Genomic DNA, 16,832 nt, shown 5'->3' on the forward strand with positions numbered 1-16,832 from the left:
TGACAAGGCCCACTGCCACCCCAGATGGCTGGTCTCTCCTCCTCCAGGCCCCCGCCTTCCTAGGCACACCTGCCACATGACAGGAGCAGAGCAGGAGAGATGTGTCATCACCTGGGTTAGCACCTAGAATCTCTGAGCTGGCCGGGACCTTGGCCATCTTTAACCCCTTCGGGCTACCAGTGAGGCTCAGAGAGGAGAGGGCACTTAGCCTAGAACACACAGCCAATCAGTAGCAGTCTACCTTTCAGACACACACACACACACACACACACACACACACACACACACACACACACGCCCCCCCATCTAGTGAGCTTTTCATGACATCACTCCGCTGGCTGATTGAAAATGGGCGCAGAGCCACATGCGCTGATGTGAAAACGGGGTCCAAGATCTATTACCTAGTTTACAAATATTTTGCAAATCATGAAGTATTGTGTGATCCATTTGCAGAAAATAATACTAATAACTCATGCAATTATATACATGAAAATAATAAACCTGGAGACCTTAAATTGGTGAGATACCGTCACTACCTTTTCATTCCCTCTAATGTTTGGGTATTTGACCAAGAACCCCTGCCAGTTACTTTGATAAGCAAGGGAAACAATAACGATGACCATGTGGGGTGGGGGAGGGGGAGGGATGTGGGGGAGGGGTAGCCCTCCTCCCCATTTGCCCTGCACCGAAAGCTGGGGATTTCTGATTTGCAGCTCTTTCTCTACTAGGGGATTTCTGGAGGATGCAAGGAGTTTGCCTTCATGGGTCTCCAGGTTTTGAGGCACAAGAGCCACTTTCTCTTGCCTCCTCACCGCACCCCTCTCCAGCCCTTCAGTTCTGGACTGGGCAGGCAAGGTGGGGGCAGGCGGGCCAGACAGTGCCCGGAGCGGAGCTGCCCATGCATTATGGAAGACGCGGGCGCCCGGGCTGCTCCCTGGTCCTTAAATGACAGCAAATGAGGTAAAGCCGGGAGGGTGGGGACGGGAAGCGGGGCGGGGGGGGGGGGGGGGCAGAAGGAAACCGTCTCCAGGGCCCCTGAGCCTTGGCGGAGGACCGGAGCCAGCCAGTGAGCGGAGCCTGGAAGAGGGAGGAGCACATCTTGATGCAGAGATGCTGCAGTGGCTCCGCCGCGCACGAGCACGAGCGCCCGCGCGCGCGCGTGCACACACACACACACACACACGCATACGCGCACACACACACACACATACACACACGCCCTCAGCCGCCACCGGGCCGCTGCACCAGGACAGCAGCGAGCGGCTGAGGCCAGCAAGAAGGAGAGGAGAGCGGCCCAGGGGGCTGGCGGCCGGGCTGGCTCCGGCTCCGCCCTCGAGCAGCATCCACTTGCCCCAGCCAACACCCTTCCTTCACCCCAGGTAGGTGCCAACGGCTTTTGTCTCCTCCAGCCCAGGGGCTTGCCGGGGCGCTGCTCCGAGCTCAGTTCCCTTGCAACTTGGGAGGGGGCCGGGGCAGGGCAGGAACCCAGCCTGCTGGCAGGGGCCAGTCAGGCTTCTCACCCCGGCCGCACTGGGGGGCCATCAGGACCAGGGATCCCTCCGCCCTGCCTACGTGGGTGGCATCCTGCAGGGCCCTGGCAAGCTGAGCCTGGTCGGGAAGCTGGACCCCAGCGGCGTGTCCAGGAAATCAAGCCGGCCACAGGCTGGTAGCAACAACTGCCTCCAGGGAGGGCAGCAGCTCTGGGGGCGGCCCTGGACAATCCATGAGACCGGAACCCAGACCCTGACCTGCCCCTAGATGTCCCTGGGTGGAAATGAGCCTGACTGCCCAGATTTGAGGCTGCTCTGGGTCTGCCTCTGCAGGGTGACCTCTTTGCAAAGTCTTGCTTCTGTTGGACAGTCGGCACTGTGGGAGAAGAGGGGAGACTGGAGCACCAGTTTGGGCAAAGGCGTGCCCAAGAACAGAGATTTAGGGCAGAGAAACCGAGGCAAGTCCCATCCCTTCCCCCCTCCCCAACCTTATCTTCTCCTCCCATCCCTCCCCCTCATCCTCACTGGTGGGAGGGGAGGATTTGCAGAAGTTTGGCTTTCCAGTGGGCAAAGGGGCTGGAACAGAAGGAGGAGGGGTGCGGTTTAGGGGGTCTAGAAAGAGAGGGCCATCCTTCTGTCCAGCACCACCGGGCTTACATAACAGCCAGAGGTGGGGGAAGCAGCCCCAGGCAGTGTCCAGAGCTGAATCCCATCATCTTCTTCTCCGGGAGGGGTTCCAGGGTCTGGGAAGCAAGGGAGGGGATGAGCTTCCACAGTGCAGGTGGAAGGAGAGTCCTGGCCCTACACGGGGACAAAGCCAGCGACCCTTTGCCACAGCCCAACGGGGGCCGAGCCTGGCTCTAGCTGTCAAAGTTGTTTGGAGGTTGGGGAATCTAGACAGATCAGGACAGGCTGGGCTGCAGAAGGGTGGGTTTTCCTGCCCTTAACTTTCCCGCCCTCCAAGTCCAGCCTGCAACTGGCCAGACTCTTACCACCCTTTCCTTTCAGCCTCACTCCCCAAGGCCCCAAACTCCCTTCCCAGCCCAGCTGGCATCCTTTTTCTTCTGCTCAGAGGGAGGCAAGAGGAGGAAGTGCCCCAATAACCCAGGAGGTGGGTGGTGATCTGATCTCATCTTGGCCAGCGATCTCAGGCTCCTCTCCCAACCTTCTGGCCAGAGAGCCCCTCAGTCAGTGTAGCCTCTGAGTCTCTGCCTCCCAGTTGCGCTCAGAGGGACCAGATGAGCCACCAGCCTCCAGAGAGCACGGGCAGTGAAGGGTGGGCCACCTGTGGGAGAGGCTTGGGGCACGGGGGAGCCTGAGAGATGGTGCCCTGACCCTGGCCTCGGGAGGAGGGAGTTCTGCCTTTAGAGACAGCAGCATCCAAGCCCCTCCCCAGGGGGCTCCCCCAGTTAACCCTTTCCAGCCAGGCTGCAGGACCACTCAAGCAAAGCTTTTGCTACAAGGTCAAAGTGCTTTCTAGTTTCCCATGAAATCTCTCAGGAGTCCCCAGCCAGCAAGAGGGAAGCGGGAGGTGAGACAGATGGGGCGGTGGCCTCCAACCTCAGCCCATGGCATCCAAGTCACCCAAGGTCCAGCTGTCCCTCTAGGGCTCACCACGAGCGGTGAAGAGAGCAGAGGCACACCGCCCTGGAAGCGGGGTGCCCTGCCGTGTCTCGTATTCCCTGCCGTCTTCTACACCCCCACCCGGCCGGGCTCTCCTCTCAGTCTCCCTTCCTGATCAAATGCTCTCCACCACCTACCCCACACCATTCCCCCTGCCAGGTTCGCTCCTTATGCAACCCCATCCCAGCACCTTCTCTGCCAGCAGTTGTTCAGACAGAGACACATGTGGGATGGACCTCTGAGGATGTGTGCTCAATGGCATGGTTGCATAGATTGTCTCTGGCTGACCGGACTTACTCCTCAGGAGCCAATACAAGGAAGGAGATGCCCCTGAAGCCTGACTCCAAGGCCATCAGGGGAGCAGTGTATTGAGGGCAGTTTGAAGAACCTTGTGCCCCCACCCCCGACGTGAGCTCTCAGGCAAATGTTTGTGAGATTATCTCAAAGACGCCTTTGAGGAGTTCCCGTCGTGGCGCAGCAGGAACAAATCTGACTAGCATCCATGAGGATGCAGGTTCGATCCCTGGCCTTGCCCAGTGGGTTAAGGATCCGGTGTTGCTGCGAGCTGTGGTGTAGGTCGCAGGTGTGGCTCAGATCTGGAGTGGCTGTGGCTGTGGCTGTGGCGTAGGCCAGTGGCTACAGCTCCGATTCACCCCTTAGCCTGTGAACCTCCATATGGCACGAGTGCGCCCCTAAAAAAGCAAAAAAAAAAAAAAAAAAAAAACAACCCACCTTTAAGCCTGAGGTCAGAATGACAGGATTGAGGGTTGAGCAAGAGATGGCTGATACACAGGGAAGGAAGATCTGGAGCAAAGGATGTGCCAGTGAAGCAGGAGGGATTGAAGTTAGATTGCAGGAGGCACTTCCTGAGCAGGAAGGCCAGCCATGAGGAAGTGGGGCAGTCTCCTTTCCAGTGTCTCTCTGAGGGTGTGGAGAACGAGGGTCTCGTCCAAGCGTAGAGACAGTCCTGCCTGGAGGTAGGGGTTGGGCTGGATGATCCTGGATGCTTCTTCCAGCCTCACGTTATCCTCGTAGGAATGGTACAGGGGGAGGTGACTCGGGAATCCCTAAGACAGCGGACATCCTTTTCTCTCTGTCCTGCATGCTGGTCACCTCTCACCCTTCCAGAACACCCTAATCTAGGTGCCAACACCTTGGGGGTTGGCTCACTGGGAATATTCATGGGAGTTTCTGTGGGTTCCATGGGTTCGGTGCCCTGATGGTGCCGTCTTGGAGTAAAGTCCTTCCATAGGTTTAATGAAGTCTTTTGCTATAAAATGAGCCCATATTTCCCTTTTTACCCAAAGAGGATGCAAACAAAAGCAAAAGTTTGTGACCCTCTCACCCCAAAATGAACACGGTCCCTTCTAGGACACTTAGCATCCTTATCTGATGAGCGCCACCCCACACTCAGACACCATCCCAATGAAACCTGCTGGTACCTCACTTCCAGCCCCAGCCCACATCCTTTCAAGGTCCACCAACCTCATAGATCAAAAGACTCCCCTACCCTGGCTCTGGCTAAAGGGTGGTCTACCTGCAGCACAGCCCAAGAGGTGCAGTTAATTTGGGCCCCGGAGTGGAAGGGAGAGGCAGGTTCAAACCCGCCTTGACCAGCCTGTCCAGGAGGTGGGGGGAGTCACGTCTCAGCAGAGATGAGGGGACAGGCAAAATTGTCTCAGTCATTTCTTCCTGATTTAAAACAATTCCTGAGTTGAAACAATGGCTCCTACTCCTGATGTCCCCCACAGGGGCCCAAAGCTGTCACTCATTCTGACCCCATGTCCCACACAGAGCAGGCAGGCAGGTAGGAAAACCTAGAGTCTGGACGTTACTCGCCCCCACCCCCCGGTCGGCTCTCCCCTTCTGTCCACTCTCCACTTGGAGGGGTCTCTCCAAGTGGAGAAGGTGAGGACAAGAGGCCCAAAGACTCCAGACTGCAGGTCAGGAGGCCTGATGCCAAACGCTTAGGCAAATCCTCGAGCCTGGGAGTCCCAGCTCTCCCCAGAGGGCACGGCAGTGCCAGGGCTGGGGCCTCAGGGAACCAGCTGCAAATACAAAGAGCCCGCAGAGAAAACTGAGGGGCGGGAAGCGAGGCAGCCCGCAGAGGGGGCTGGGGAGAGACCCAGCTGCAAGGCTGCCCTGTCACCAACCAGTCCCTCTCCCCCACTGGGCACGAAGGTCCCTATCCCACTCAGACATGCCTGAAGGACCTCCTCCAGCTCAGGACGCCAGCCTCCCCCCTTGAAGGGGACCCCCAACTACAGTCCCCTTCCTGCCAGGTCCTGCCCCACCTGGCACGCGGCCACACCAGGCCACCGCAGATCCAGTGATCCTGTCCCAGGTGGCAGATCCTCGCAGACAGAGTCCCCCTCCCATCTTAGACCCTGCAGGCAGGAGGCAGGGGTGGCTAAGGAGGAGGACCTGCGTGGATGGGTCCATATGTGTGTCCAAGCCAGATGCTCTCCTGAATGCACGGAGTCCAGGTGTGACTTTGTGTGTTCCTGTGCCCGGTCTGGAGTGGCGTGCCTGCCAGCGCGTGCCCAATCCCACCACACCTTGAGGGGGGGTGAGGAGGAAGGCGCCTGCCCAGGGAGCTGCGAGAGTCTGTGGGTGTTCTGAACACGTGTGTGTGACTGCGGGGAAGTGAACCCGACTCACAGCCAGGCACAATGTCTGGGGACACACACACACGTGTGTGTGTGTGTGTGTGTGTGTCTGTGTCTGTGTCTGTGTCTGTGTGTCTGTGTGCTGGGGCCTGTGCTGGAGGCCCATGAGGATTCCCAGTGGGGAGCTCTGATCTTTCCCAAGCACTTGCTCTGGGCCAGGAATGATGCCACTCTCACAAGAGTGTCCGGAGGTGGGCACTACCCTTTCTCATGCCCATTTTGCAGTTGGGAGACTGAGGCTCAGGGACGTTAAGTCATGAACATAATAATTAGGGTTATACGGGTTAGTGTTGCAAAGGTTACCCGAGCTCGTAAGTGCCAAGCCAGTTAACACAAGAGCCCAGCCCTTTAACCAGTGCACTGTACTGCTGGGCGAATGATGCTGAGGACCTGAGGGGCCCCTGTGAAAGCTGGCAGCTTGTAAATCACTCAGTCTCCAATTTCGACTATGCTCCAAACTCCTTTTTCTACCTCTCCCCATCTGAAAGCTGCCACATCCCTTGATGCTCAAATTTCCGTTGTCCTGGGGAAGGATGGAGAGCTGCAGGGCTAGGAGCTGAGAAGCCCAAGCAGAAGCCCTCAGGCAAAGTGTGTCTTTCATGCTCTGACTGGCTCCGTGCGGGGGTCCTCAGCCCTATGGCTCACAGCCTTCCATGCCCCAGCTGTCCCCCAGGCCTGGCAATTCAGCCAGTTCCCCCAGGTGCCCCTGAACCCCACGTGGCCTATGAACCCGAGTTCTCCCAGGATGGGCCCCGAATGGTGACAGCCTGTGCCCGCCTGTGCCAGCCTCTGCCTGCACCCCTGTACCAGGGCAGCTGGCCAGGGCCAGGCCTGGAAGGCTTAGGGTTCACAGGGCCAGCTCTGGACCTGGCAGAGCTCCACTCTGGCCTGCTCCTGACAAAAAGGCCTCCTCCCTCCCGGGCAGTCTAGAATGTGTCTGAGGGCAGACGGATGGGCAGACGACGGTCCCGTGCCTCTTGTGATACCTCCTCTGGCTGCACTCAGCGGGGCAGGGAGCTCCGTGGTTACTGTCTCTGCAGGGCTTAGCACAATGCCTGGGACGTGGTGATAAGTGGAAATGGATGCAGGGCAAGACTGGATGCCAGTTGCCTCATTTCAGGGAGACAATAAGCACTGCCCTTCTACCCAGTCTTGTGCGCACACACGTGTGTGTGCGTGTACGCGTGTGTGTGTTCACACAAGGTCTTGGCCCCCGTGGGGCTCAAGTACATCGGATGGAGCTGATCCGTCTCTCATGCTCCAGGAGGACAACCCAAGGTCCTCCCCGTTCCCAGCCCCACCCCACTCATGTCTCCTCTGAGGCTGTAGGTCTCAGTCCCCAGGGGATGCACAGGGGTCCTTGGGCCTAGAGGCGACTAATAAAAGTTTGGATTAAATTGATGTATACGGAGTTCCCGTCGTGGCGCAGTGGTTAATGAATCCAACTAGGAACCATGAGGTTGTGGGTTCGATCCCTGGCCTCGCTCAGTGGGGTAAGGATCCAGCGTTGCCGGGAGCTGTGGTGTAGGTCGCAGACAGGGCTCGGATCCTGTGTTGCTATGGCTCTGGTGTAGGCTGGCAGCTACAGCTCCAATGAGACCCCTAGCCCTGGAACCTCCATATGCTGCAGGAGTGGCCCTAGCAAAAAGGCAAAAAGACAAAAAAAAAAAAAATTGATGTTTAGGATGAGCAGAGGGGTGGATTATCCATGATGTGTGGTAGTTACTTCTGGTAAGAGATATAACAGATCCTTCTGATTCCTGTGGGGTGGAGGTGAATGATCCGGGGTGCAGGGCTTCTGGTGGGTCACAGCACAGCAAATGAGGCAGAGCGGGGTCCTCACAGCTGGTGCTGGCCAGGGACACAGATACACACACACAGGCAATATACACAAAGACCAGATATACCCATACGCAGACATGCAGACACATGCATATGCGCAGAGGTACAAGACCAAACCACGCATGTACACAGGGACCTATTCACAGAACACACAGATACATACAAACATCACACACATGGGTACACACCACACCCCACTCTCTCCAGCACAGCTGGTGGGCAGAGCAGACTCCTTACCCCAGAGTGTCCAGCCCCGGCCACAGGTCCCCATCTGTCTCCCTGCTTGGTTCTGGTACACTCCGGGTAAGTGCCTGTCTCCTGATCCTGCACCTACCCCCTCGCTGAGCTCCCAGGACTGGCAGGCCAACCAGGGCAGGATGCAAATGGTGACTGAGCATCTTCTTTGTGCCAGACTCCGGATGGGGCACACCTGCACCAAGGGGGCGTTTTCAAACTGCTCAGAGCTGCGGGACCGTTTGTGTGAAAGGAACCTCAGTGGGAGAAGGTCCAGCAGATAAAGCAGATACAAGCAGAGCCGCTCTGGCTGAAGTAGGGAGCGGGTGTGGGGCCCCATCCTCTCCCCACACCCTGGTCCCTACTGCTACCCCAAGGCAAGTAAACCGCCCCAAGATGACTCTTCAAGGTCCGCATACCTCACTGGACACTCCGAACAGCTCTGCAAAGGAAGTGCTGTGGTCTCCTCTTTGCAGATGAGAAAACTGAGGTCCATCAGTTGCTGCTTCAGGCGCTGCTAGGGCATGAAGCCACTGCCGCCAAAGCCTGTGGTGGTTCTCAGTGCCTCCCTGGCTCCCTGTCATGAGGGTGGCTCCCTGTGTTTGTGGGCCATCCAGGGCCTTGCTTCTAGATTCTCCCACAACTAAGCACCCGGCTGACCCTAGTGACTTGGTGTGTATGTGAGCGTGCATGTGTGTGTATGTTGGGGTGAAGTTATGTGGGACAGGGAGTGTGTGAGAGTGTGTAAAAGTGTATGAGGAAGCATGTGAGAATAAGTGTCAGTGTGCCTGTGAGATGGCGTGTGTATGAGAGTGTGCATCTGTGAGAATGATTGCGTGTGGGAGAGCATGAGGGTGTATTTGTGTGTGTGTGTGTGTGTGTGCGCGCACATGTGCGTGCATGCATCTGCTCCCTGGGGAGCACTGAAGACTGGTCAGCCCACTGTGAGAGTATGAGAGTGAGCGTGAGTTTAAGTGTGTGACCTGGAGGCATGTAATCATAACTGCCCTAAGCAGTTCAATGTGACACGCAAGTGACGCAGTTCCCCCTGCCCCCCCACCATGGGGGGGCTACCATCTTCTGATGGACACCCTGCCCAGCCAAGACCCTAGGGCTCTGTCAAGAGCAGAGCAATTCAGAGTTCCCGTCATGGCTCAGCAGTTAACGAACCCAACGGGCATCCATGAGGATGCAGGTTCGATCCCTGGACTCGCTCAGTGGGTTAAGGATCCGACATTGCCGTGAGCTGTGGTGCAGGTAGCAGACGTGGCTCGGATCTGGCGTTGCTGTGGCTGTGGCGTAGGTTGGCAGCTATAGCTCTGATTTGACCCCTAGCCTGGGAACCTCCATATGCCGATGGTGCGGCCCTAAAGAGACAGACAAAAAAAAAAAAAAAATGAGCAGAGCAATTCCATGTTCACGTGCCAGCATCCAAGGACTTCCTGGCAGGGGTGAGACATGAAGGGGGCCTTGAGAATGAGTGTGCCTGGCTTAGGAAGCTCATTACCCTGGGGATGGAGTCCTGCGAGCAAAGGTGCAGAGATGAGGGAGGCAGGGCAGTGTTGGAGGGGCCGGAAGTGCAGAATTTCTAGGTTTAAGTCTGGACTGAAAGTTGCAAGGACGGGGAGGGGTAGGTAGTGGCGGAGAGGGGGCACCTGGGCCCCCCTCCTGAAACAGGGAGGTGGGTGAGCCTGGAGCTGGGGCGGGGGAGGGAGTGCCATCTGTTTAAATACCACTTCCCCCCAACTCCCACCGGAACGCCAGCTTCTCAGCCCACACCCTCCCTGACAGGCCCTGGGGCCACCTGGCCCCCCATCCCTTCCACTGCCAGCTCCTTCAGGTGCCAGCTGTGGCTGCTGGGAGGCAGGAAAAGGGTGGAGGTGATCAACGCTGAGATTTGAAAGGGTTGGGAGCCTTTTTCTCCCAGGGACCAGAGCCTGCAGTGAGGCAGGGAGGCCCTGAGCACTGGTCTTCGGACCCTGCACTGGCCCCCTAGGGGCAGACTCTCAGGTCATCCACAGTCCACCCACTCCACCTCCCCACCCCCACCCAGGGGACAATATTCCTCCCTGGCCCTCGGCCACCCTCTGTGGGAGCATCACAGTGTGAAGACACACCCATGCTGCAGATGAGAACACTGAGTCACAGAGATAGCCTGGGTTTGGGAGCCAGTTAGTGGAAGAGCCCCAGCCGGGCTCTCTCCCTGAGCCTTAGACCCCCTCTTTCTGCTCTTAGGTTTCTGCAAAGCAGGCAGCAGGACAGAGAAGCAGAACCTGCAGCAGGGTTACCTGGTTCTCTGTGGCAGCTCTGACAGGGAGCTCAGTGACCCAGATTCACTCTAATAACCAAAAAGCAGGCCCCTGGGATTCCTTACTCCCCCTTCCCCTCCCAGAACTGGGCAAGTCTGCCAAGAGATGGGAAGTAGGTAGAAGGCTGACCCCATCCTCTCCCCACAGGATGAGAGCCCCTCCTCTCAGACTGATGGAGGGGGGCTCTGACTTGCTCTCCGTGCCCCCCAGGAAACAGGTTCTCCAGAGCTCCGGGATTTAACCAAGTCTCCGCTCCTCTCTGCAAGAGGGAGGCTTCTCCGGGAGATGCGTTAACTGTCTCAGCCCAGACCTGTCTGGGCCCATTAGCTCATCTGGTTGGGGAGCGTTGCTGAGGGCGCCAAGGTTATGGCTCCATCAGGCGCAGTTCATCAGTGCCCTACCTGGGGCCCCGAGGGGAGAGGATATGTCTGCCCCCCCCCCCAGTGAAACTCCTCCTCCCCAATAGAAAAGCAAGGCTGGTCCCCAGAGGCTTGATGCAGTTCCCAGAGGGGCTGATCACCCCCTATCCAGGCAGCTGGGGGGGCGGGCAGGGCAGAGTGGGCCCCCATTGCTCAAAGATGGGACTAGTTCCCCAAATCCAGGCACGGGCCCTGCTCTCTTCTGACCCTATGCCAAGAGCTATTACAGGGTGAGCAGGCAGTGGCTTCTCGCTTCCCAATTAGTCACTGCTTTTACTTCCTGAGCAACACCCTGCTGGCTGCAGGGGAGGTAGGATGGGGGGTACAGGATAGAGCCAGACTCCCTGGGGGCCCGCAGGAGGCACTCAGCCCTGGGAAGAGCTCCTTGGTAATAGCCAAGCCCTTCCCCTGGGGCCCTGGGGAGGGTAGGAGCGATTCCGGCCTCTCCCCAGCCGGAGGTAAAAGCACCGCTGACCCAGATGTGCCTGGAGCTGGGAGGGGCGCACCTCAGCTCACAGTCCTCCCCCGTCTTTCTGCCTCCCCAGGTCCTTCGCAGCCTCCAGCCAGACTCTGCCTGGGCTGGGCTGAGGCTCTGCTCCTCTGCTCTCCCCTCTGCCTGGAACACCCACCATGGGGACTGCCCGCAGGAGGAAATCACACTTGCTACTGCTGGTCGCTGTGGTCCTCGTCTCCGCTCCGGGTAAGAGCCCAGTTCCCGAGCCCATCTGGGAGGAGTCTGGTGTTGTGTCATTGCTCTTAGGTTAGCGATGATTCCAGAAATAATTGACTCTGCGTTGCTGTAGCACTTCAGGTTGAGGCCATTTCCTTGTAAAATTTTCCTGTTTGGGGGTTTTACTTTCCCTTTTTTTTTTTTTTTTTTAAAAAAAGTATCTCAATGTTTTTGATTTTGAATTTCTGGGATTACTCATAAGGTTATACATACTCTCTTTTTTGGGATTTGTATTTCCTATTTATTTACTTATTTATTTATTTATTTATTGGCCTTGTGCCCAAAGGCACATGGAACTTCCCAGGCCAGGGACCGAACCCATGCCACAGCAGTGACAACACGGGATCCTTAACCTGCTAAGCCAGTGGGGAACTCCTTACTTTCCCTTTGAGATCAGGAGGAAGAGAGAATGAGTCTTTATCATATTGGAGATGAAAAGAAGCAGGATCCAGAGAGTGTGAGTGGCCTGCCCTGGGTCACACAGCAAGACGATGGCACAGCCAGGTCTCTACCATATCAGCCCAGAGTTGCAGCCTCTTGAGAGACCTTAAAGCTTCAAGATTAAATTAATTTTTCCCCTTTTTTTAATTTTAATTTTTTCATTCGTGTGGCATTTCTACCACAAACATTTGTCTATTTATTTTAATTACTCAATGAATTTTATTCCATTTATAGTTGTACAACAATCATCACAACCAAATTTTATAGCGTTTCCATCCCAAACCCTCAGTGCATCCCCCCGCCCCCCAACCTGTCTTATTTGGAAACCGTAAGTTTTTCGAAGTCTGTGAGTCAGTATCTGTTCTGCAAAGAAATTCAATTGTGTCCTTTTTTTAGATGCCACATGTAAGTGATGCATGATGTTGATGTTCGTGTCTCACTGTCTGACTGACTTCACTTAGCATGATCATTTCTAGGTCCATCCATGTTGCTGCAAATGCCATTCTTTCTTTCCTTTTAATGGCTGAGTAATATTCTATGGTGTATATGTACCACATCTTCTTGATCCGCTCCTCTGTCAATGGATATTTAGGTTGTTTCCATGTCTTGGTTATTGCAAATAGTGCTGCAATGAACATTGGAGGACATGTGTCTTTTCGAGTCATGGTTTTCTCTGGATAGATGCCCAGGAGTGGGGTTACTGGATCAAATGGTATTTGCAAGATTAAATTTAAATTTCAAATTCGTTCCTTAGTTGAACTAGCCACATTTTGAGGCCTCGTAGCCTTGTTGGGCAGCACAGATTATATAGAATATTTCCATCACCACAGAAAGTTCTGTTGGGGAACACAAAACTCTGGGAGGGCTCCTCAGGGCAATGCTGGAGCCTGACAGGGACCAAGTGTAGAGCAGGATCTGGGAAGAGATGAGGCAGAGCAGGGAGTAGGGAAAAAAGCAAGACGGACCCAAGCAAAGGTGCTCACGCCAGAGGTGCTCCAAGGTGGGAGGCGGGGAGGAGGGAGGCTGGCAGAAGGAGAAAGAGAGGCGTGCAGGCCAGGAGGCTCTTGGCTGGCTGGACTCTGGAGAATATCCTGGAGGCGAAAGCGGGGAGGTGCGGTACAGAAGCCCCAGCCTGTCTGGAGCTGGCGGGAAGTCTCCAGCAGTCTGCCGCTGTTCTGAGGGGTCTGCTGGGACCCCTGCTTGGCCTCTCTGCCCGACCCCCAGCCCAGATCAATCGATTTTGCCTTCCTCCTTAAAGATCTCCATGGGAGTAACCGCTGTGGCGCAACAGGCTTATTGGGAGCCCCGGGACGTGGGTTTGATCCCTGGCCCAGCACAGTGTGTTAAGGATCTGGTGTTGCTACAGCTGTGACTTAGGTCGAGACTGCGGCTTGGATCTGATCCCTGGCCTGGGAGCTCCATATGCCGAGGAACCCCCAAAAATGTATTTTCTTTTTTTTTTTTTTTTGTCTTTTTGCCTTTTCTAGGGCTGCTCCCGTGGCATGTGGAGGTTCCCAGGCTAGGGGTTGAATTGGAGCTGTTGCCGCCGGCCTACGCCAAAACCACAGCAACGCCAGACCCGAGCCACATCTGCGACCCACACCACAGCTCACAGCAATGCCAGATCCTTAACCCACTGAGCAAGGCCAGGGATCGAACCGCAACCTCATGGTTCCTAGTCGGATTCTTTAACCACTGCACCACGATGGGAACTCCAAAAATGTATTTAAAAAAAAGAGAAAAAGATCTCCATGGGAGAAAGGGTACCCATCCTTCCCCGTCTTGCTGGAGTTCTAGCCACTCACACTCCACCTCCCCACCCCACAGCCCCTGCTCGGCTGCAGCCTGTACATTCACAGTCCTCTGTCTCACCAGGGAGGCTTCGCTGGCATACTTTCTGATGTTCTTATTATATCCTAACTGCCGCCCAAGTCAGTGGCACTGCTGAGAAGTAGGGCTGACCCAGAGGGTGGGGTGGAGCCTCCCAGGCTCCCACCCGCAGGCCTCACTCACTGTGCTGGGCAGGGCCCCCAGGTCTGCAGGAGGTGCTGGGGTAGGGAGCCCAGGCTGCACAGAGCAGGAGACACTCCCCCCGGGGAGGGAGCAGAGGAGCCAGCCTGGGCTCCTCCACACCCCCCACCCTCAGGGGACAGCTCAGTGCTGGGGCCCCATCACCTGCATCCTTAGACCCAGATGGGCAGGAAGGCTGAGGAAGAGGGGACCTGGGCTCCCACCTCCAAGAGCTGCAGGGGCGGGAGTGGAATATCCCATTGCCATTCCCACCCATTAGACAGCTCTTGGCTGTCTTTGCTCACTTATCCTGGGGATGCCTGTGCCCCAGCTCAAGGCAAAGGGCCCCCCAAATGCAGGTTCCTCTCCACGCTCCCATCTCCCTAATCTCCTTCCTTGGCAAAGACTGACACCTGTGTCTGTGGGGGCAGCATTGCCAGGACTGGAAATCAGGAGAGAACCAGAGAGCATGCCAAACTGGGGCAGCACAGAGTGGGTGGCTTTGCCTGTGTGTGTGTGTGTGTGTGTGTGTGTGTGTGTGTGTGTGTGAAAGCACACGTGTGGGTGGATGTGTGTGCAGCTTGAGGGAGGTGTGGGGTGAGTGAAGGTGAGTCTGTGGATGTCTGAGGGGGTGAGATGTGAGTGACTGAGTGACTGCATGGAGAGCAGGCTGCGTGGGGGGCTGTCAAGCGTTTATACAAGTGTGTATAGAAGGCCTTGTGCCACCGTGCAGTGGCTCTCAACCCAGCTGCCCTTCAGAATGCCCGTGAGGCCCTTCTAAAATCTAGATTCCTGGGCTTCACTCCTAGAAATTCTAATTCACTACCTCGAGGTGGAACAGCCTCTCTGAGGTTCCGATGGGAAACTGAGGTCAAGGATCCTGAGCCCTGTGCTTGGAGTGCCCATCGTGGCTCTGTGGAAACGAATCTGACCGGCATCCATGAGGATGCAGGTTCGATCCCTGGCCTCGCTTGATGGGTTAAGACTCCGGTGTTGCTGTGAGTTTAGTGTAGGTCACAGACACAGCTCGGATCCCATGTTGCTGTGGCTATGGTGTAGGCTGGCAGCTACAGCTCTGATTCAGCCCCTAGCCTGGGAACTTCCATAAGCCAAGGGTGCGGCCCTAAAAAGAAAAAAAAAAAAGTATCCTGAGTCCTGTGGTTAAGGATGCTGGCTCCAGGGTGGGGCTAGCCAGGGTCCAAATACCTAGACCTGCTTTTTTTTTGCTGTGGGATTTGGGGCAAGTTATTTATCCTTTCTCGGTCTCAGTGTTCACAGTAGCCAAATGAGAAAACAGAGGTACCTGTCTTAGAGGGAAGTTATGAGAAAGAAGTGTGGGGCTTGTATCTGATGAAGAACAATAGCTCTATAAAGAGCTTTTTTTTTTTTTGCTTTTTTGGGGCCGCACCCACTGCATATGGAGGTTCCCAGGCTAGGGATCTAATCGGGAGCTGCAGCTCCCGGCCTACGCCAGAACCACAGCAACGTGGGATCCGAGCCACGTCTGTGTTCTACACCACAGCTCGCAGTAACGCCGGATCCTTAACCCACTGAGCGAGGCCAGGGATCGAACCTGCAACCTCATGGTTCCTAGTCAGATTCGTTTCTGCTGCGCGATGACAGGAATTCCAATAAAGAGCATCTAGTTTTATTATGAATGCATGGATATAAATAAGTATACATGGACATTTGTAAGCCCCTACGTGCATGGGGTTACAGATGTGTGTATCATGTGTCTATCTGACGACTGGAGTAGCTTAAGAGGTATGTCTGTCTGGATGTGTGATGTCTGCGTGTGTAAGGAAGTCCGTGTATGTGAGAGGTGTGGAAGCTGTGCATGCGTGGATAGGGGGGTGAGGGTGTGTCTATGGCTGAGTGCAGGGAGACGGCTTTCTTAGGAAGAAAGCCCATCTTCAAGCATCAGGGTGCCCCAGGCCCACTCGGCCTCCCCCCTCGCACCCCCCTCACCATCCAGACAGAGTTCCTGGAAGCTGCTATTATGCGAGGTTGTTCCCAGCAACCCCCCACTCCCCCTCCTTTCCCTCCGCTCACGGCAGTCCCAGCTGGGGCAGGGGCCCTACCCTCCACCACCATCATTAACTTGGGATTAAGCTGGGCTCTCCAGCCGAGATGCTGCTGCTGCTGGCCGCCGTCTTGGAGGCCTGGGGCGGCAGCGAGGGATAGTGATGGGGGGGGAGGGGGATGCCATTTCAGGGAGCCCTGCCTCCTTGCTCATTCTGAGAGCTGCTTAACAGCTGCCCTCACTCCCAGGGGTCCAGGGCCGGGCCTCAGCTGTGGCATGGCGCCCACCCCCAGCCCTGGACTCGGGGTGACAGCTGGATGTACCCGGAGAAGAGGCACTAATTGGTTAATGGGCATCCCACCGCCCAAGACCCACCAAAGAAGACCTGAAATCAGCTGTAGTGAGGGGTAGGGGCCAAGGAGGGCCCCTGCCTGACACCCCAAAGGCAAAGTAGGCCCAGCCCCACCAGGCAGCAAGTAGAGCCCACTCCCCAGCCCTGTGGAAAGGCAGGTGTGAAATGCTGCCCCCGTGAGGCCGGACAAGGTGTGTGAAGAGCAGGGCATCCGGCCCGGGGAGGGGGCCAGGCATGAAAAGGCCACTTGCAGGTGGGGTACCCATTTGCTCAGCAAATCCAGGAGCCAGAGGACCTGCACGTGTCACAGTCTTGCCCTGTGACTCCGGGCATGTTGTTCCCTTTTCTGGGCCTCTGGTTCTTGAATTGTCACGCTGGAATTTTATAAAAATGCCCCAAAGCAACCTGCACGCTGTCCACCCACCAATGAACCTTTCTTCTTCCCCTGATTCCCACCTCAGCCCTCACTTGGGTCCAGGAGACTGCAGCTGAGTACACACCCTGGACCAGGCTGACCCCTCCCTCTGGACCCTGGTGGGGGGATTGGTCTTCTTTCTATTTCACACATGAAGATTCTGAGGCTCAAAAGGGTCCTAATATATCTAGTCAGAGGCCCTGAGCTGCAGCAGTTCTCTTGGGCCGGGCTGCCCCAAGGGCACCAGGCTCCAGTGCCACACCTCCTCTCGCCCC

At 56.2% G+C, this 16,832-nt stretch overlaps 1 protein-coding gene across 5 annotated transcripts in view; it reads left to right on the forward strand.

The window, feature by feature from the left end:
• Positions 1 to 1,065: 1,065 nt before the first annotated feature.
• Positions 1,066 to 16,832, forward strand: part of CNTN2 (contactin 2) — a 38,890-nt gene continuing 23,123 nt past the window's right edge. For 2 of the 5 annotated variants that reach the window (XR_014815631.1, XM_084976789.1), the window contains exons 1-3: positions 1,066 to 1,379; positions 1,824 to 1,948; positions 11,132 to 11,286. Coding sequence is in view for 3 of the 5 variants with exons in the window: in XM_084976789.1 (XP_084832915.1) it covers positions 11,217 to 11,286 (70 nt within the window). In the remaining 2 variants the exon portion in view is untranslated. Of the gene's footprint in view, positions 1,380 to 1,823; positions 1,949 to 2,498; positions 2,602 to 11,131; positions 11,287 to 16,832 lie in introns of all 5 variants that reach the window. The other 3 variants (XR_014815630.1, XM_021063272.2, XM_084976790.1) reach the window with 2 other exon arrangements.

This window comes from Sus scrofa, chromosome 9 (genome assembly GCF_054392235.1).
Source record: "Sus scrofa isolate SSC_HxYL_T2T_F1_AM1 chromosome 9, Sscrofa_HxYL_maternal_Yorkshire_Landrace_v2.0, whole genome shotgun sequence".
NCBI lineage: Eukaryota > Metazoa > Chordata > Mammalia > Artiodactyla > Suidae > Sus > Sus scrofa.